Source organism: Chionomys nivalis, chromosome 2, assembly GCF_950005125.1.
Source record: "Chionomys nivalis chromosome 2, mChiNiv1.1, whole genome shotgun sequence".
Taxonomy (NCBI): domain Eukaryota; kingdom Metazoa; phylum Chordata; class Mammalia; order Rodentia; family Cricetidae; genus Chionomys; species Chionomys nivalis.
Window position 1 is genome coordinate 9,800,479 of NC_080087.1, and position 20,136 is coordinate 9,820,614.

At 44.0% G+C, this 20,136-nt stretch overlaps 1 protein-coding gene across 2 annotated transcripts in view; it reads left to right on the forward strand.

Annotated features, from left to right (window-relative positions):
• Prkn (parkin RBR E3 ubiquitin protein ligase) overlaps nucleotides 1-20,136 on the forward strand; it is a 1,199,352-nt gene that overhangs the window by 781,710 nt on the left and 397,506 nt on the right. For both annotated transcript variants that reach the window (XM_057763084.1, XM_057763085.1), the window contains exon 7: nucleotides 17,657-17,793. In XM_057763084.1, the coding sequence (XP_057619067.1) occupies nucleotides 17,657-17,793 (137 nt within the window). The remainder of the gene's footprint in view (nucleotides 1-17,656; nucleotides 17,794-20,136) is intronic.

Consider the following 20,136-nt stretch of genomic DNA (forward strand, 5'->3'; position numbering starts at 1 on the left):
AAGGAGCAGGCTGGCTGAGCACCAGCGTTCATCAGTCCCAGCTCCATGAGTGTAGTTGTGCTATAACTGGATGTCTCATGCTCCTGCCACCATGCCGCCTCAACCAAGATGGGTTTCCCCTCCAACTGTGAGCCAAAGCAAACCTTTCCTAAGCTGCTCTTGGACAGTACTTTGTCACAACCTCACAAAAAGCAGCTAACACAGTGAGTCATCTCGCCACATGCCAAATGGGAACGAGACCACACTCTGCCACTCACACAGGCCCATGAGAGGGGGTGCGAGAGTGAGGGGAGCAGACACCTTCTCATTCAGGGTCCTCTTCCAGTCATGCATCATGGCGTGGCTTTCTCCTCCTGCCCCTCTTCATGCTCCCATCCCTTCACGCCTCTGTGTTTAATGGGTGCTGTCAGAAAGGCTACCAAGCAAATGTGTTTAGTGTCTTTGGGAATGGAAGCTATGAGTTAAGGCTTCTGCCAGATTCAATCTTGGTCTGGGCCTGATTGGAAAATCATGTGTTGTGGCCATCTGTCTAGAACTGACTGGGTGGAACACAGAGACTCGCCACGTCTGAGACAGGGTGGCAATCACATTTCATGGAAGAAAAATGGCAGCGAGCCAAACATGGGTGCAGACACCCACAAATTGAACTGTTAGGAGCCTTCACCCTCGCATTCGTACAGTAATGGTTTTTCTGCAAGAATGAGCAGAATTGCCTTGCTTTTCCCCTGCATTGTCGGCGTAAGTCTCTATTTAAATACATGCATGCATTGTGTGCTCGCCACAGCGTCACCCAAGTTTGCCTTGTCCCAGTTGAGTCAATTTTTAGATTTTTATTTTCTAAGTTAAAAATTTGTTTTAATTTGTTTTTCTATTCTTTTAAAATTTGCTTGGAATATGATTTTTGCTACCATTTAAGTCATTCCATTTGTTTCCCCCTTACCCCTTGCGTTGAGTTCCGAGCGGTGGCATGGTCATTCAGCATGACCATGTTTTGAAGTAGACACAGTGGTAGTGACAGTAACTTTGGTACTAGGTGCCTCCTCCCTCAGAGATTGCCAGAAAGCGTTTACATCAATCAGTTGGCTCACACTTTACCCAGAGTGCTCTGGGGAGCAGAGCCTGAGGCTAGAATGAATAGTACTGACTCTGGTTGGGAGCTCAAAGCTCAGGGTGGCTAAAGTGAAAAAGAAAGAGGAATCAAGACAAGGAGAAATGCTAAGCAATCTCTAACATTCCTGCTGGCTGTGGCTTTGGGGGACTTAAAGAGGCGCAGCTGGCCTCCTAGCAGGACATTTGTGTCACACACATTAAGGGAAATGTGCGAAGGAAAAGAATCCACTATGATTCACTTCTCAGAGAGAAGAGAAAGGAGAGGTTTCTATTCCCAGATTCTTGCTGTCTGGTTACTGCATGCCCCTGGGAGGGCAATACTTCACAGGCCAGACAGCAGCACCCAAGTTCTTTGCAAAGGCTAAGGAAACAAAGTTCCTCAGAGTCTACTACAAGTCATTAAAGTTTGCGAAGCAAGAGGACAGTCCCTGGAAGGCTGGACTGTAGAGATGCTGTGGTACTTTTCCTGGAGACACTTGCCCTTACTCTGCAGACAGACAGCAACAAGACCAAAGAAACCATGCCATGCAAGTCTAGCTTGCCAAAATAAAGCATGTATTGGGGTTCTTCACAGGAATCAGCAGAGTGAGAGGGCCCTCACAGGAGTGAGAGTTGGGGGTTGCTTATAGGAATGTGGAGAGGAGTTCCTTCTGGCAACATGGGGGCAGGGGCTCTCCCAGCAACATGGGGGCGGGCTCACTGTTCTGCTGCTGTACACTTCTGCTCTTTTACTGAATGTACTGCTCAATTCTATTTCAAGTAAGTGCATTGAGAAAAGGGAAAGTGCATATAGTATGCTTGTGACTGTGACTGCTTGTATTAAGGTGTCACACATGTTCTTGTCCAAAATGAGCCTTCAAGTCCTACCTAACTTTTCCCTGAATAGCTATTGGCCTTTTAGTTCTTTATTAAACCAATGAGAGCATCACCTCTTCATAGTGTACAAAAAGATGATTCCACAGCATCCTCCCCCATTCCACATATGTCGGTTGCCGACATTCTTTAAAGTTGACCCTGTTGTGAGTCATTGCTTAGGTAGGCAAGCTGAGGGCCAGTGGTAGGAGGAACCCCAGAAGGAACTGAAAGGGGGAAAGTCTCTTCATATATTGGAGAGAAATCCAATGCCAGTAGCGCATACACATGCAGACAGCAGATATGGAGTGTTATTGTTGTCAGTCTCTGTATGATTATTGAGGCTCCCAGTGTCTGCAATGTGCTCTCCCGAACCACACCCAGGCTTCGGATGCTGATCAAAGGTGCAATAACTAATGGTTTATTAGGTGAGTGGATGCTATATGATTCATTCCATGGTTTTCTGTTGGAGGAAGGAGGAGGTCCTATGAGTCATGTACACACACATAAGAAAGCTAAATTCTAGATTCTAGAAAACCATTTGCTTCTCAACAAGACAATCTTGAAAAATCTGTGCTTTGGGTCTGTTTAGGCAGTGTCTTGATCACCTGGCTGCCCTGGTGAAGACTAACAACCTTTACTCCATTGTTCTAGCATCCACAATGTCTGCCTTCACTCGGACTCTGAGACGAGAGTGTAAACTCCTGCTGCCAGGCCCGCCTTTCAGACCACGGAGAGAGGTGCCCTGAGAGCGACAGGCTCCATTTCTCTCTGTCTCCTGCACCTTGGGTCAGTGTTTAGTCAAATGGGGAGCCTTTAAAGAGACTAGGAAATTTTGTCTTGACCTTGTGTGACCTTGTGGCCTATGAAGACTTGGAATACTATTACTAAAAATGAGAGGGAATAAGTAGTAGGGAGTGGTTGCCATTTGCAGCTCCGCACAGAAACAGGCAATTCTCAACGGAAATATAAATACTCGAGCAACTTTAAAAATAAACTCATTAGTCGTTCTTTAGAACATAAAATAAGATACGTCTCAATTTGACAGAAATAAAGCAGAGAGAACATAGTGAAGGCTATAGGGATGAGGTTCACTAGGGCACTTATTTGGGGCACAGGATGGGGCTAATTAGAACCACTTGATACTATCCACAGAGATAAGCACACAACCCCTCTTTCTTAAAAGTGACACTTCTGCTTCCTACAGATGGAGTTCAGATGAAGGGGCAAGCCGCTCAGTGGGATATCATCTGTCTTTAAAACGGTGGTCCTTATTGGGCATGTGTGAGATGCTTTCCTCTAGCCGTTGTTGGTCTCTAAGCAGAAATTAGTAAAGATGGCAGATGTGTTCTGGCCTGAAAGTCTCTGCTAAGACAGACCAGCATGCGCAGCCCAATTCAGACATGCTTTTAAAAATTAAATTCCACGCTGCTATTAGTGGAGGGGGGGTAGGCAGTGCAGAAGAAAGTCAGCATATTTAAGGGTTGGGGGAAGAAATGGGACACTTATTCTGGCTTTATATAATTTTGTGTGTGTGCATGGGTACTTGTAACATGTGTAGAGGTCAGAGGACCTCAGAGGTCAAGAGATGTCCACCTCCCAAATTCTTGAAGACAGAATCTGTTGTTTGCTCGTTGGCCCATGAGCTCCCAGAGGTGCTCCCATCTCTGCCTCCCGTCTCCCAGTACACTGGGATGACAGACGTGTGCTAGTGGACTGTTGTAGGAAGGGCCGCTTGTTTGTTTACTGGCCACCCAGACTCCCGTAATAACCACACAGAAACTATATTATTTAAATCGCTGCTTGGCCCATTAGCTCTAGCTTCTTATTGGCTAACTCTTGCATATTAATTTAAACCATTTCTAGCAATTCTGTGTATCTCCACGCGGCAGTGGCTTACCCGGTAAAGTTCTGTCCAGCTCTGGCAGGGCTACATGGCTCCTCCCTGACTCTGCCCTTCTTACTCCCGGCATTCCATTTAGTTTCCCACACCTAGCTCTGTTCCCTGTAGCACTGCTATAAGTCCAAAGCAGTTTTTTATTAACCAATGATGTTCACAGCACACAGAGGGAATCCCACATCGGTGGACCCACTGTGCGTGGATTCTGGGGTCTACATTTAGATATTCCTGCTGGTGCTACAAGTGTTTCATCTACTGAGCAATATCCACAACTCTATAATCTATTGCAATTTTATTTGAGACCCTGGTTCAATACCCAGCACATACACAAAAAAGTTAATATTTAAAACAATGAAAACCTACTTTTTTACATTTGCCAACATTTAATGCTAACATTTAGAGGGTTTTATCTGTATATTTTTTATCACCACAGGGTAAAGGGCACATGCCCACCTATATGCATGCATGCCCCCTACCTGTGTAGCTGTCTCAACAAAGTAGAAACATGCATTTATGAATTCTATTAATTTTTTAACTAGCATTGTGTTAGGAGCATGTTTCTAAGGCGTTTTGCTTCAGAAGTTTATTTAAATGTTTCCCCAGTGTAGATATTAACACTTCCTACTCTCAGAAATTAACTTGGGAACTGTCCGTGTAGACACATAAGTTTAATTGCTGTGAATCTGCCCCATTGTTGATTGTCTCCACATCATTTTTCAAGGGTTTCCCGCCTGCACTTCTACGCTTTATTTATCCCCATTGTTTTTCATTATTTGAGTGAACAATCAGGGCTCTGAGATGAACTCTCCATTCATAACAGAGCTTGGGCCATAGTATTTGAGTGGAGTGTAGATTTTTAAGAACTTTCCACCAGCTAGCTGAGGGCACTGGTACAGTGATGGAGATAGAAGCTCCTGATTGAGTGCCCTCCAACCGTAAGCCGGGTACTCAACAAATAGCATTAGAGCAGTAACACCCACTTCCTTCAGCTCCTCACTGCCTCCTGTGTTGTTCCAGGGCCTGGCCTGTTCCCTCCCCTGTACCCAGCATTGGAGCCTACCCCAGCTGACTGTAGATTCCTAGGTGTCCTTGCCTTTGGGCTCTACAGCGCCATCTAGTCAGTCACCTGGCGGGTTTTCCTTCCTCTCTCATAATCTTTCTGCTGACTGAACGCTACTTGAAAATGAATGAGATATCCAGTCTCTCCCACTTTGCCTTGAATGTCTGTCAATAAGACCCCAATATGGTACCAGTATTGGGAGGCGGGAGGGTTAGTCAGGAGGAGTCAGTCATTGCCCCATTGATGTGGCAAAGTCCCCTGAAGCAGCTGAATGAAGCAAGGGCTGTGTTGACTCACAGTTTGAGGGTTGATCCATCACACCAGGGGGCCAGAACAGCTCTGCTGTGGTGAGAATGGGAAAGTTGGTCACATGCACTCTTAGTCGGGAAACAGACAAATCAGCACACAGCTCTACTCTGCTTTCTGTTTAGCCAGCGACCCCAGAGAACAAGATGGTGGGATTGGATCCGCATACAGGGCTCTTCCCTCCTTGCCTAACTCTCTCTGAAAACACCCCACAGGCATGCTCAGGGTGTGTCTTCCATCAATTGACGATCAAGGCCAACTGCTACATTAGTTCTACACACCCTGGGTACACATGGGGAGATACACTCCTAACTGCCCACAAATTAGATCCTCTTCAGAAGGACAGGTAAGCTGAGGTGAGCTGAAATCTGTCAAAGCACAGAACTCATGAGTTCTCCTTCTGTTCTTTTTCTTCAGAAGTGATGATGTGGGAATGGAAGGACGCACTGGTGTCATTTCAGATTAATTTTCCTTCAGGGAAAAAAAATTAAAGAATGGGTGGAGCTCATTGGCTCAGCAGTTAAGGGACATGGGTGCTCTTCCAGAGGTCCTGAATTTAATTCCCAGTGCCCACATGGTGGCTCATAACCATGCATTATGAGATCTACTGCCCTCTTCTGGCATGCAGGCAGAACACTATATACAGAATAAATAAATAAATCTTTAAAATAATTCTCCTTCAGTGCACTGGGGACACATTTCAAAGATAGAAATGATCAGATCTTCTGACACAGTCTCCTGAATGAACGAAAGCAGAAATGACAATGAAACAGACCTACACCGAAGACTGTGTGTGCGAGTGTGTACTTATGTGTGCGTGCACACGTAAGTTTGTATGTGAAAATAATGAAAGCCCCAGATCAAGACTACAGTTACTTGTTTCAGAGAGGGAAAAAATTCTAACCCAAGAGCACCAAGGGTTTGGCTTGGAGCTATGAATCAAGGTGTGCATGGCTACAAGCCGCCACTCTCAGACATCAACCACCGTGAACAAAATGTCTCTTCCAGTTACGTACAGAAACAGATGAGGACCAGACTTGCCCCCAGCCCCGTCGTGCTTGCTGCCTTCCTATCTGGAAGGAACCCAGACAAACAGATGCATCCACTGAGGCGGTGAGATGAGAGGGGCCGGGGCAGGGTGGTTAAAAGTCCGGAGCCCAGGAGGGGCCCTAGGCCAGGCAGGCCCATGTGACCCTCTGCCTGCTGAGCCTGTGCTTTCGCGGGAGCCCACCTGATGCACTAGACAGAGGACAGTGAGGAAAGAAGGATAAAGACAAGCTTCAGAATTAAACTAGGCACTGGGGTGGAGTCCAGCACTAGGATGCTTCGCATTTGCAAAGCTCTAGGTTCCATATCCAGTACCACCGAAGAATAAACAGTGATTCGATCTTACTGATTAAAAATTACTGAAGCTGTTTATGAGCTTGTCTTTCTTATCCTTGGAAGCAATGTGCATGCCTTCTAGAGGCTCTGACAAGCTGGGATCTTAAAGAATTACCTTTTGTCTGTGGCATAGGCAGAGCACTGGCTCCATAAGCTTCGAGTAAAGATGATGTGTGATCTTCTGAATTGAAGCCAATGAAACCTTCGTAGCTAAAAGCTCTCTGGAGATTGGCGTGTCTGTGCTGCTCCTGTCATGGCTCCTATTTTACAGGACAGGGTTCTTGCCAGCTCAGCCACCCTTCCAGGATTCATTTGAAAGCATTCCCTCTTGCCCCTCCACCTTTGACTGCACACATAGAGGCAGACCCTCAATTTTTTCCATTTTACTTGTCTAGAGTTCACACATGAACCCTTTGGGCTTGTATTGTTATGCTATATTGAATTCTGTTGGTTTTGTCTTTTAGGGAATGATTTTCTGTTGCTATTTATTGCTTTTCTAGCTATAAGTACAACAAAATAAAAGTTGGAATTAGAAAACAACTTTATAATACCCCACAATTCTTCAGTGATGTTGGCTCTTATGTTTGCTCCTTGGTTCCTTAGAGACGTCATCTCCTCCTTCTGAAACATTTCTGTTATCCAGCTGGTTCACAGGGTCTCCAGTCTTTTTCTTCTCTTTAGACTCCTTACAGCTAAGGCCCTGGTTCTTTATGTTGCCTTGGTAGAAGCTGCATCCCATTAGAACTCATCCACCTTTTAAAAGGGCAAATGCAAGAGCAATATGAAATCATCTGTGAGGGTTCTTGTGAGCTGGTAGACAGAGGCATATCTTTTTGAACCACTTTGTGACTGTAATAATTTTTTTTGTGTTAAAGAGCTCCAACATCCACAGCCACAGGACTGGTTCTGAACACATTAATTTTTCTTGTATTGAGATCTGGGGATACACTAGAACAATTGATTTCTCAGCGGGGTTCTTATCTAAACAAGATCTGTCTTCATATCTTTCTCAATTTAGCAGAATGCTCTTACAGTAGATCTGGGCATTATCTGCTTCTAGCTGTTCTTCACAGAGGAAGAAAACAAAGACAAGTTATATGCATGAGTGAGTATGTATTACAGGCAGCGCCTCCGACAGCTAAATCACTGCACCACACAACGGCTGTCTGCAAATGGTATGCCCCAGAAACCACTTTATGTTAGATCTTGCCTCAGCTTTTTAAAGCTATCTGTATTGGCAGTCTCCATAGATGTGCTCTGGGTACCACCATGGAGAAGTTGGGTATGCATACATATAATATCAAAAACCCTTGAAATAATAATTGCAACCAGGAAGTAGGAAGTTGTGGTAGACTCCTTCCTACTATGGCAAAAAAACTGAACAAGACAGATTGGGGGAGATGTTTACTTTGATCCCTTGTTTCTGAGGTTCATTTCATTGTGGGGAACAGGGTGTGTCAAAGCAAAGAGTCTCAAATCATGGTGGACAGAAATCAGACAAAACATCAGACAAAGGAGGTGCTGGGCTAGTTGGCTTCTCCTTTTATTCTCTCCAGGGCCCTACATATGGATGGCATCATCAATACTCAGAATGTGTATCCTCCCCTAGTCAATACTGTCTGTAAAAATCCCTCAGAGACACCCCTATCAGTGTTCTAGGTACTCCACTTCTCGGCCCATTTAAGTTGACACTCTCTGTCAGTATTCTCGGTATTCCTCAGTCCAATCAAACTGACATGCCCCTATCAATGTTCTAGGTACTCCTCGGTCCAATCAAGGTGGCATGCCACTATCAGTGTTCTAGGTACTCCTCGGTCCAGTCAAACTGGCATGCCCCTATGAGTGTTCTAGGTACTCCCACTCCTCAGTTCAATCAAACTGACAGCCATAACTGACCATCACAAAACATTATGAATATCTCTTCTGAGATACATTTTTCTTTCATTCAAAGATAATGGAGTTTTTTGTTTCATCATTACATACAACAGTTATTTTGTTATGATTTACTTTTATTTATTGCAATTTGTTACCATTACTATTACAGTTATTTGCCAGTGTCTGTGTAGTTGTATGAAAGACATACAAAGATATCATCTGGGGTGTTATTAATGAACAATATTGCCATAATGAGTAAATAGTAAACAGGATTAAATTCTATGCTTTACATTTGATTTTATGAAAGTAAAAAACCTTATTTTATTGTTTCTAATATTGATGTCATATTGTAATGTTTATAATCAAATTCTTCAGAAGCAAATAGGTTATGTTTGAGTTCAGCCTATCACTTTGAAAATAAATAAACTATGATAATGTCAAATAAATATCTTCCAAGATTGAAACCACTGGAGGGAACTTAATAATCCATTACTCCTTCCATTCCCATGGTTTCATATTTTTATTCCGCAAAGTCTCCTCATTAATAGTGGCTCCCAATATCCTCAGCCCTACACTCTGGAGGTATTATACAAGCCTAACTACAGATCCATGCGTATGACTTATGAAAACTGTGCAAGCAACATCTTTGCTTTTGAGTCTGTGTATATATTTCTGTATGTGTGTGTACGTCTCTTCCACGTGTGTGCAAGTGCTCTTATATGTGCATATGTACACATACATGTTTTCATGTGGAGACCTCAGAACAACCTGAGCTGTCATCCTTCAAGTGTCATTGACTTAGGGTTTTTTATGGGGTCTCTCCTTGGCCTAGAACTGTCCAGGTAAGCTAAGTTGGCTGACCAATGCCCACCACCACCACCAGGGGGCGATCTACCTGTCTCTACCTACCTAGAACTGGGATTACAAATGAGTTCCACCATACCCAGATGATTCCCCCCCCCCCACCTTTCTCCCTCTCTCTCTTTGTTCTGGGGATTGAACTTAGGTTCTCATGCTTGCATGGAAAACACTTTGCTGAGGGAGCCATGCCCCCAGCCCTTCCGTCTCATCTTTAATTGGTGGGGAATTCAGGACCTTGGTAATATGGAAACCAAGAGCACAATCATCTGCTTCTTTCTGTGTTAAGCATTTGCACATATCTGCCTCTAGTGTTTCAGTTGGTTCATGTGTTCTTGCTGGTGAGGCCTCAGTATGTCTCTTCCTAGAGACGTCCTCTGCCTCAGTCACCCCGGGCTGAGTTGCCTCCAGTCATTTCTCCTGGCGCCAGATCAGCCTCCATGAAAGCAGTGCTGATCTCTCACCCCTGTATTCCCACAGGAGCAGGCACTTGGTGGCCTTACAATCCATGTGTGGCAATACAGGCAGGACGCTGATGCTGGCTCACAGAGCGGGTAGAGACATAGTAAAGCAAAGTTGAAAATCACAGCAATGCGTTTGAGAGGTAAACATTTCAGTAAGAGGAGAGCAGTGCATGCAGGAGAGGGAATAGGGACCAAGCTTCTAGAAAAGTCTGGGCTTGAGATAACGCTGAGAGTTTTCAAAAAAGAAAAAGAAAAAAATGAAGGAAGGAGAGATCTCACACATAGGGTCGGGAGGTGATGGGAAAATGAACAGGAGTTGGCCCCAGTGGAACAGAGGATGGATGAATGGAGAGAAGAGATGTGCAGAGATTAAACGACAGGGAGCTGGGCCTGAAGACTCTGGCCAAGGGCCACTGAGCAGCAAAGCTGTGCTGACTGGACTGGGGGAGCACCGAGCTGCTCTGACTGGACTGGAGGAGCACCGACCTGCTCTGACTGGACTGGGTGAGCACTGAGCTGCTCTGATGGACTGGGGGAGCACTGAGCTGCTCTGACTGGACTGGGGGAGCACCAAGCTGCTCTGATGGACTGGAAGAGCACTGAGCTGTTCTGACTGGACTGGAGGAGCACTGAGCTGTTCTGACTGGACTGGGAGAGCACCGAGCTGCTCTGAATGCATAGGATGCTGAGCCATGCTGACTGTATTGGGGTGCTGAGCTGTGCTGATTGGATTAGGGTGAGCTGAAGGTTGATGTTGGAAGTGGCATATGAAGATGGCAACCCAAGCGCTGCAGGGATTCTGGCTGCTGCACTGCATCAAGGCCTTTTAAGCCCACATTTGCCTACTCCGGGCAAGCATCACTTTTTGTTCGCTTGCATCTCTCATCAACTATCTCATTGTTCCTATTTTGTTGGAACTTTCAAAATTTATCAAATAAATATCCGGGGGGAAATGCCTGAAATAGAAAAGATGGTCACTCGCTACTTGAACTTATCCTGTTTCCTTTCATGATAGCACACAGAGCAAGTTAGCATATCAATGGCAATATACTTAATTTGATGGGAGAATTTTAAACAAACCCCTGGGTAGCAACGAGAAAATGTCACAGGATGTATAAAACCAAGCTGCTGCCTAGGAATAAAACTGCACTCTAACAACGGGGGAGTCCATGGTGTCATAGACCATGAGGAGGGGATTCGACTCCAGAACAAATGCTGAGATGGGAAATTCTCTTGAACTTAATAACGTTTAGTGCCACCGATGGGAAATAGAATCACTGAATAAAGATTTAAGATGAAAAAGCACTTTTCGGCAGGGGTTGCTCTGCCTGAATGTAGAGTGTTTCCCAAAGGCCCATGTGCTGAAGACTCAGCCTGCAGCCTGGTACTGCAGAAGGGAGGTGGATATTAAAAAGTAGGGCCAGGGAGAGGATGCTGGGAAACTCGAAATGTGTCTCTCGTGGGGAAACTGAGGCCTTTTGTCCCCCTCTTCTCACTACCTGATTGTTGTTGGGAGACCGCTTATTGGTTCACGGCTCCTCAGCCCCGAAATAATCACACAGAAACTGTATTAATTAAATCACTGCTTGGTCCATTAGCTCTAGCCTCTTATTGGCTATCTCTTACATATGAATTTAACCCATTTCTATTAATCTGTGTATTGCGACGAGGTCATAGCCTTCCAGCAAAGTTCTAGCACATCTGTCTCCAGCACAGGGGTGGCTCCATGGCTTCTCTCTGACTCTGCCTTCCTTCTCCCAGCATTCAGTTTAGTTTTTTGCGCCTACCTAAGTTCCGCCCTATCAACAGGGCAAGGCAGTTTCTTTATTCACCAGTGGTATTCACAGCATACAGGGGAGAGCTGGGCGGTGGTGGCTCACGCCTTTAATCCCAGCACTCGGGAGGCAGAGGCAGGCGGATCTCTGGGAGTTCGAGGCCAGCCTGGTCTACAAAGGGAGTTCCAGGACAGGAACCAATGCTATAGAGAAACCCTGTCTCGAAAATCCAAAAAAACAAAATAATAATAAAAAATAAAAAAGCATACAGAGGAGAATTCCATATCACCTAATTCCCATAAGGCCTACAGGTTCCATATGCCACATGGTACTTCAATGGTGTATTGTGCTACCAAAATCTCAAAGCGACACAGCTATTCGGCCATCGATTAAAACCTCAAAGACTGTGATCCCAAATAAACCTTTCTTTGTAAGTTTAGTTCAGGTGTTTGTTATAGTAAGGGAAAGCCAACTGATACAATGATAGGAAGGTTATAGTTCTCAGTCATTCCTAACATCTTTATAACATTTTTTGTGTACTATTTTACTATCATCCATTATATAAGTTTGCTCTGTGTCTTTTGTGTATATACCCCACTTGCACAGAGACACACACTGTCTTAGGACTTCTGTCGATCCCAAAGACAAGCCAGTCATCTCCAAACTCATCCCTTTGGTCAACCTTGCCACATTGTGAGACAATTATTTGTCTTCTGCCCTTGAGGACTATGGCTTGGTGAGGGGACAGGCCATCACTGTTCACTGCAAGCAATACTTGGCTTGTAGTGGCTGTTCTATGGTATTGGCAGAGTGGACAAATGAAAAATATAGACGTAAGGAACTTGTACCTTGGGTTCCTTGTCTGTACTGAAATATTGTAGCACAAATCACTTCAAAGTGACCAGATGATTTCTTTTGTGTGTGTGCAACAAACCAGACGAGGTGGAATAGTCCGAATGAGATCAGGAGACAGGAAGAAATTGGAAAGATAGTTAATGAGCTTCCCAGCTCCACTGGGGCCTTAATGGGACTCTGGTTCCAAACAGACTAATGGGCAAAGGAGCTTTCTTTGGGATTTTTAAACTTGGCTGCTGGAAGGAATTTTGAAGGTCATTCAACTGTTGAAGATTATTTTAATTTCTGAAAGTTGAGTCTATCAATTAGTATCTTGGATCAAGGGGCTCTCCAGTGCTGGCGACTGCTCACTTGGCTAACTCAAATAATGAACTCCTGTGACACACGTGTGCCAACGTGACATCTCCAGCTCTCTGTGACACACGTGTGCCAACATGACATCTCCAGCTCTCTCTCCTGTGACACATGGGTGCCAACATGACAACTCCAGCTCTCTGTGACACACGTGTGCCAACGTGACATTTCCAGCTCTCTCTCCTGTGACACGCATGTGCCAATGTGACATCTCCAGCTTTAGGCGCCCTGGCACCATGTTAGAGATTTCTTTGTCAGCGGTGCATTTAGGCCGTTGGTAGATGTCCTGAATCCAGAATGCTAACAAAGCTGCATTAGATTTCCAATACCTCCGTAGTTTGCTGTTTTATGAGCCAACTCTAACGAAAGGAGATTTAAAGCGTCCGCTAAGAGGATAAATCCAGTTATTTAGGGACGGCCCTTTTTCTCCTCTAATTATTTTTATCTAATCAAACACTTCACTAAATTCCCAGGAGTTCTTCATGAACTCAGCGTTCACCGAGAGATGTGAAAGATTGCTAACTGGGGCATAACATCTACATGACCGCTGCCCACACCAAGCATACCGTAGAAACAACACATGCTTTCCAAGGGTCAAGTGTCAGCTAAATTGAAAGACTCTCTCCCACAAGCGAGACATGCTTACTTTTATTTCCTTAAGGATTTCATACTTGCATCTTTAGTTTTCTATCCTAATCTACTATGTTTTTCAGGCGATTATGCTACGTATCTCATACACCACACATGGACATGTGTGGGGCAGAGGAGAGACGAGCCGCGCCATCCGCGCTGGCCCTCGGGACTCTCCATCCTTACTCTCTGATCCTCTGACACCATTTCCTCTCACGTATCGTCTTCTAGGACCTGTCAAACATGGCTTCCTCCTCCTCTGTGTCTGTATTAGATATTGATACATTTAAAAATCACTCCACAGCGGAATGACCGATGAACAGAGTGAATCTGGTCTTGTACAGTTTCCAAGGTTCAGGAGTTTGAGCAGACTGGGCCAGATGATTCCTGGGTAGCATGTAAAGTTATAGTCAAGAGGCCAGCCAGGGACAGAGTCACGCATGGGATTGCCTTGAGTCGGAAGGTCAACTTTAGGGATTGTGGGTGACAGCACAGTCATCATTGGCTGTTGCCAAGAGACCCTGGTGCTTGCCACGTGGAGTGCTCCGTCGGGCTGCTCACCACCTGGGATGCTTGTTGTCCTCAAACCTGGCATGGAGGAGAGAACAAGCAGCAGCCAGCCACACTTGTGAGAGCGTGAAGTCATAGGCGCTTTTGTTCATTTTTCTTGTTTTATGAGCAAAGCCCCTTTCGATGTGGAATGGAAAGGAATTAGGGATGGATTATTCTAAAGCACCGTAGGAACTGCTTACCATTCAGACTGCTGAGATTTCCTACAACTCTAATAAAATTCGGTGTTCTGCGCTGTGTTAAGATGCTTGTGTCCCTCCTCTGGGCACTCTACAGACTGTGTGACCTTGAGACTCTTTGCCCTTGCTCCTCATCATTGTGCCACTTCAAGTTTCCGGTGCATGGATTTCAACGCCCATCCACCTCCACTGAGCATCTGGGACCACATCTTGTGCTTTAGCCAGATGGATGGAGCTCCAGGGCCAGGACAGATGAAGAAACAGAGAAAGGATGGGGCAGTGATGGAGGAAACATGAGGTAGACTGGATTAAAGTACACAAACTACTGGGTATATACTCAAACACCGTGGCATTTTGGTAGATACTAGAGAACAGGGTTTCCAAGTGATCAACACCGCACAATGATAGCCTTCCCACCTTGGCTAATATGTGGAATGGCTTGTCATAGATTTCATTTTGCTGAATCTCCTTCAGTTGTGCTGAATATTGTGAGAAAGAATGGTCTGCATATCATTCCTGTAACAAAACAGGGAGTCGGGGCTTACAAATAACTCGGCAGTAATGTCAAATAACATGTTTGCAATTATTTTTACATAAGATTGAGAACTTTATTTAACCTTTAGTTAACTACTCTGTCACCTGACTCAGGGGTAAAATCATTTCTAGATTGATCAAGTGACATTTATGTATAATTTGATCAAAGGGCACAGAAGAACATCGGGACCCATGAGAAATAAGTCCAGGCTTCAAAATTGCTACTCACGCCCATCTTTTGTTCCTGTTACTCAGTCCAGCTCCTAAGAAAAGTCAGGTCAGAATTCTGAAAATAGCTCCAAGAAGTCCTCAATACTTTAAACTTTCTCAAAGTTAAATTCATTAGAACTCCCGTAGAAGGTTCAGAAACTGGCTCCGTCTGTTTGGACTATCTTATCAAAAAACTAAAGTCAGGAAGTTTATGATCAATAGGAATTTATTTCTTAAAGTTCTTGAGGCTGTGAGGTCCAAGAGCAACTAGGAGACTTGGTGTCTGTCTCCCCACAGTGCCCTTCTGCCTTGCATGGTGGAAGGAGTGAGGGGCTCCTTGAGGTCCCCTTCACCACCACGCTAACACTAAAAGTGTTTAAGAAGAATTTATGTGCCGAGACTCGAGGATGGCAGAGCATGAGTGGTTTGATTTTACAGACTGGTTTTGCTTCCTAGAGTCATATTTGAAGCTCCCCTTTAGGCATGTTCTCTACAGGAAACTTTATACATGTTCTCAGTCTCACCAGTACCTGCTTGTGCTGATAGCAGGTTAGCAGTCTGAGACTTGATCTACCATAGCACCACCACCATCATAGCTGAAAGCATTCTTCTCGTTGCTTATCTGTGCAGGCGAAGGTGGAATGCAGCTGCTGCATAAATCACACTTGGCATGCATGAATGCACATGAAGTAGGTGAAGTTTGGGAGAAGAAAGTATCGTATAGTCCTTAGAAGGAAACTTGTTGGCAGGGCAAGAGTTAACTGTGACCCTGGAAGTAGGAATCAGACCAGAAGCAGCTGTGGCATGTTCAAGGAGGAAGCTCAGCATCGCACTCAGACACATTTAGGGACTCACGCTCAGTGTAAGCTGACTGTGGATTTTAACACACCAAGGGGGTGCTTTTCCACTTTCTGTGTTAGGTGCTGCTTTGAAATAAGTGAGATAACAGAATCATTTAAGCCTTGTAGTTGTTAAGAAATTATCTGCTATAATGCTCATATTTAATCTTTTTTTTTTCTAGGAAAAAGACTTTTGTTTAAAAAAAAAAAGCAAAAAAGCAGCCCTTGTAAAGCTAAGAACTGGGTGTGAGTGAACATGTTTGTATTCTGTCTTTACATAGGCATAGGCTTATCTAAATTGACTGCAAGGCAATTTCACTATTGAAATTGGCTTGGGAATGGTCTCAAATTAATACGATCAATTTGTCCACTTCTTCCCATAAGCACATGGGTTCATTTGTCAGCAAAATAATATGGCTTTCTAGGAGATTTATCTTCTTATAAAGTCATTTACAAACTTTCTAACCGTATTAGTTACTTCTGTATTGGTCTGATTGAATACTAGGACCAAGAACAGCATGAGGATGACAGTTTATTTCGGCGTGTGGTTCCGTAGGGATAGAGTCTGTCGTGCTGAGGAAAGCATGGCCTGGAAACAGGAGCAGGAAGCTGGGTGGTCACATTTTTGTCTGAACATAGGAAGGGCAAAATAGAGAACATGAAGTAGGTCCAAGTTATATATCCTCATAGACCGCCCACAGTGACTGATTTCCTCTAATAAGGCTCTCCCTCTAAAGGTTCCATGACCTCCCCAAACAATGCCACAAACTAGGGACCAAGTGTTCATGGGCCTTTGGGGGCATCTTTCCTTCCAACCACGACACAAGGCAATCCAAATTTGTTATTAATTCTATACCCACAATTTGAGAAATTGAATATTTTCGTAAGATGAAGGTTATGAAATCGGAAAAAAAAAATCCTGTTGGTTATTCTCCTGCTTCTAATTTCCCCTTTTCTGTTTGACTGACTGTTGGGCATAGCTTTTTTGGTCCAATGGCCATTTTCCTTTTGACTTTGTCAAGTTCTGGTATTATATATTATTATAACTACATTCAAGAGGCAATGTAAAAGTCTGCTTCTGTGGGAACAGCAGTGTCATGTAAAGGCAGTATCCATTGCACGGAGGGCACAGTGGATAAGGAGAAAGAATGTGTCCCCATGCTGTGTGGTCAGTGTGCAGTCAGGGAAGAGTCAGAGAACATAGATACCAGGGCTGTCTGCATTATCTCCTTTACATATGTGAGGAGTGAGCAGGTTCATTGGAAATCAGAGCAGACTTCTAGCAAAAGATGATGTTTAATTTCGGGTTTAAACAGCTGTTTAATAAACCTAATGATATTAAATATGAATTAGCACAGTCATTGTTCTGAATAGCTAAGGGAGTGCCCCCAGAGTAGGGTGTCACCCTAGAACTGAGGTTGGACAGCTGCAGTATTGGAATAGAGCATGCCCAAAGCAACCCTATTGTAAAATTCTGTCCATCATGGAGGTCCCATAGGTGTAGAGGCATTTCATTTGTATTTTAATAAATAAAGCTTGTCTGAAGATCAGAGTAAAACAGCCCCACTCGTCAGTCTTACAGACCAGGCAGTAGTAACATCCATCTTTAATCCCTGTAGCCACACTAGTTGCCATGGAAACATGGCGATGCATACCTTTAACCCAGTGGTACATGCCTTTAATCCCAGCCCTAGGGAGAATTATAAAACGGGAGGAGACAGTTCTCACTCTCAGTCTCATTCTGAGATTCCTGGAGGCAGGACTGCCATTTTTGGACTGAGGTCGAGGTAAGAGCCAGTGACTGGTGCTTTGCTTTTCTGGTCTTCAGGTTGAACCCCAATATCTATCTCTGAGTTTTTGTTGATCATGCTTTACATAGGAGCATCTTCTTTGTCTGTGCAGGAGCCCCGTCCTGGTCTTCCAGTGTAACCACCGCCACGTGATCTGCTTGGACTGCTTCCACTTGTACTGTGTCACCAGACTCAACGACCGGCAGTTTGTCCATGATGCTCAGCTTGGCTACTCCCTGCCGTGTGTGGGTAAGACGAGCTCTTTATTCGTTCTTATCGCTTAATACTAATAAATAACAGGAGAGCTGTTGAACAAACTGTTTGAGTTATGCCTGATCCTGGCCCAAGAGTTGAAAGTTTAAACATGGTCAATGCCAAGAAAGAAACTTTAGCAGGTAAATCCCAGGAGACACAGAACTCCATGGAACTGTGCTACACTAGACTATGTGCGCCTCACTTAAAAGCATTGAAAATAAACTTGGAAACTATTCACCAAGCTATAAAATGTGCCTATGGGTTTGGATAACAAATTCTGCATTTGTTACTCTGTGCATAAAATGGTTTTGTCCAGATGTTTCTGTAGAAGAGTCTTTCACCAGTGGTTCTGTTACTCTGTACATAGAGTGGTTTTTGTCCAGATGTTTCTGTAGAAGAGTCTTTCACCAGTGGTTCTGTTACTCTGCACATAAAGCAGTTTTGTCCAGATGTTTCCACAGACGAGCCTTTCACCGGTGGATTTGGTGCCGATCGTCTCCTGTGCTTGTTGTCTATACATTCATCTCCGTGTCTACCCAGTCCTTTGTTTTCTTCTGTTTTTTAAACTGGTTACTTGTCGTTTTGTTGTTTAACTGTGAGTTTCTTGAGTAAGAAGGGTCCTTGCTTAAGCCTGGTGACTTGAGTTTCATCCCAGAGCCTGTAATGTTAGGAGAGAACCAAGTCCAAGTTGCCTTTGACCTGTATGCACTCAGTCATGACACACATGCACAGTCATAAGAAATGAAATTTTAAGATGCTAGATACTGGATTTTATAATTTGTTGTTAACGTTTATCCTCTTCTATAATATATCTGTTTACCAATAATTTTGGCCAAGTGGAATTTCTTGATGTCTTCTGTTATTTTAGTGTCAAATGTTACTCATTGCCATATCTGAGATAATGGTAATTTACTTCTATGATTTTCTTGAATGGTTGACCTCTTATATTAAGTTAATGATGCATTTTGAGTTATTTTTGTGTATTTAGCATGGTTGGTGTCCCTGGATTGCCGTATATATGGTATAATAGCTATAAAGAGATTGAATTGCCCCACTCATTAGAATATTGTAATTAAACATTTAGACACCGTGGCACTTGACTCAATGGTTAAGTTTGCGTTTTGATTTATTTTCTTCTTGGCTTTAGTGTGAATCTTAGCAGACATGTCTATGCCTCTGAATGACATAGATCCAAATGGAGAGTCTAATGCAGTGTTGACTCTGCAAGTCATGCTGTTCATTCTTTAACATATTTTATCTGTCGTCAGTCATGAAATGAGGCTTTATCACAGTTTACATATATGTGTATCGATATATAGATTAAAATGAACTGAAACATATCATGTTTTTATATTTTTTAACAAAAGCATCAAAACCCAGAAAATCGTTTGTGAATCATCACTCCCCTTCCTTTCCATATATGTGGGGATGGTGCAGGCAGTGTGCATGTCCCGCAGTGCACATGTGGAAGCCAGAGGACAGTTTAAGGGGTGGTTTCTCTCTCTCCACCACGTGGGTTGCAGGGATTTCAGGCACCTTTACCTGCCGAGTTATCTCACTGACCCCAGTAGCCTTAACAAAATCATTTTGTACTGGTAAATCATTTTCCTCACTAAGTCCCCGACTGTGGAAATATTTCTTAAGTACCACTTTTAAGACCATTTCTTCTCAAGCTAAGTTTAGAGAGTAGTTCATTCCCTCATGTTTCTGAAATGCCAGCCTGGAATTGTGGGAAAGTTCAGACATGCAGAAGCGAAGAACAGAATTATAGTGGGACTCAACGGACCTTCTGCTCACGCAGTACACAGGGTGGCACCTTCTCCCTGGGGCCCTCACGCAATGCCTGGAATCAGCCATTTCTGCAGAAACTCTGGGCCCCGCCAGTGGAGGCTGTGTTTGGAGGTCAGAGTCTGAGCTCTCCAGGGACACACTCACCCTTGGGTTTCTCCCTATCTTAGCCTAGCTAAAGAAAAGCTAGAAAACATAATTTTTTAAGATACAAATTCCAATGTTAGTTTATAAGGGACTGTTTCGGCTCAGATACAGGCTTGCAGAATTTTACTGAAATTCACCAATATTGTAAAGATAGTTCATTTTTCTCTCGGCCATAATAAAATAATGATCCCTCTTACTGAGTGACAGCTGGGTCGCTATGCAAGTGCACTCTCTTCAGAACCTTGCCTTTTGCTCAGTACTGGGCATCATTATACCATAGCGGTCCCTCCTATATAAGACAGACTCCTGCCACCCTTCCCGATAGACCACCACCGAGTTCCAGTGTGTGCACAGTCTACGGTTCCCCTTATTGTTGAGCATATAGTTTTCTTTCTTTCTTTA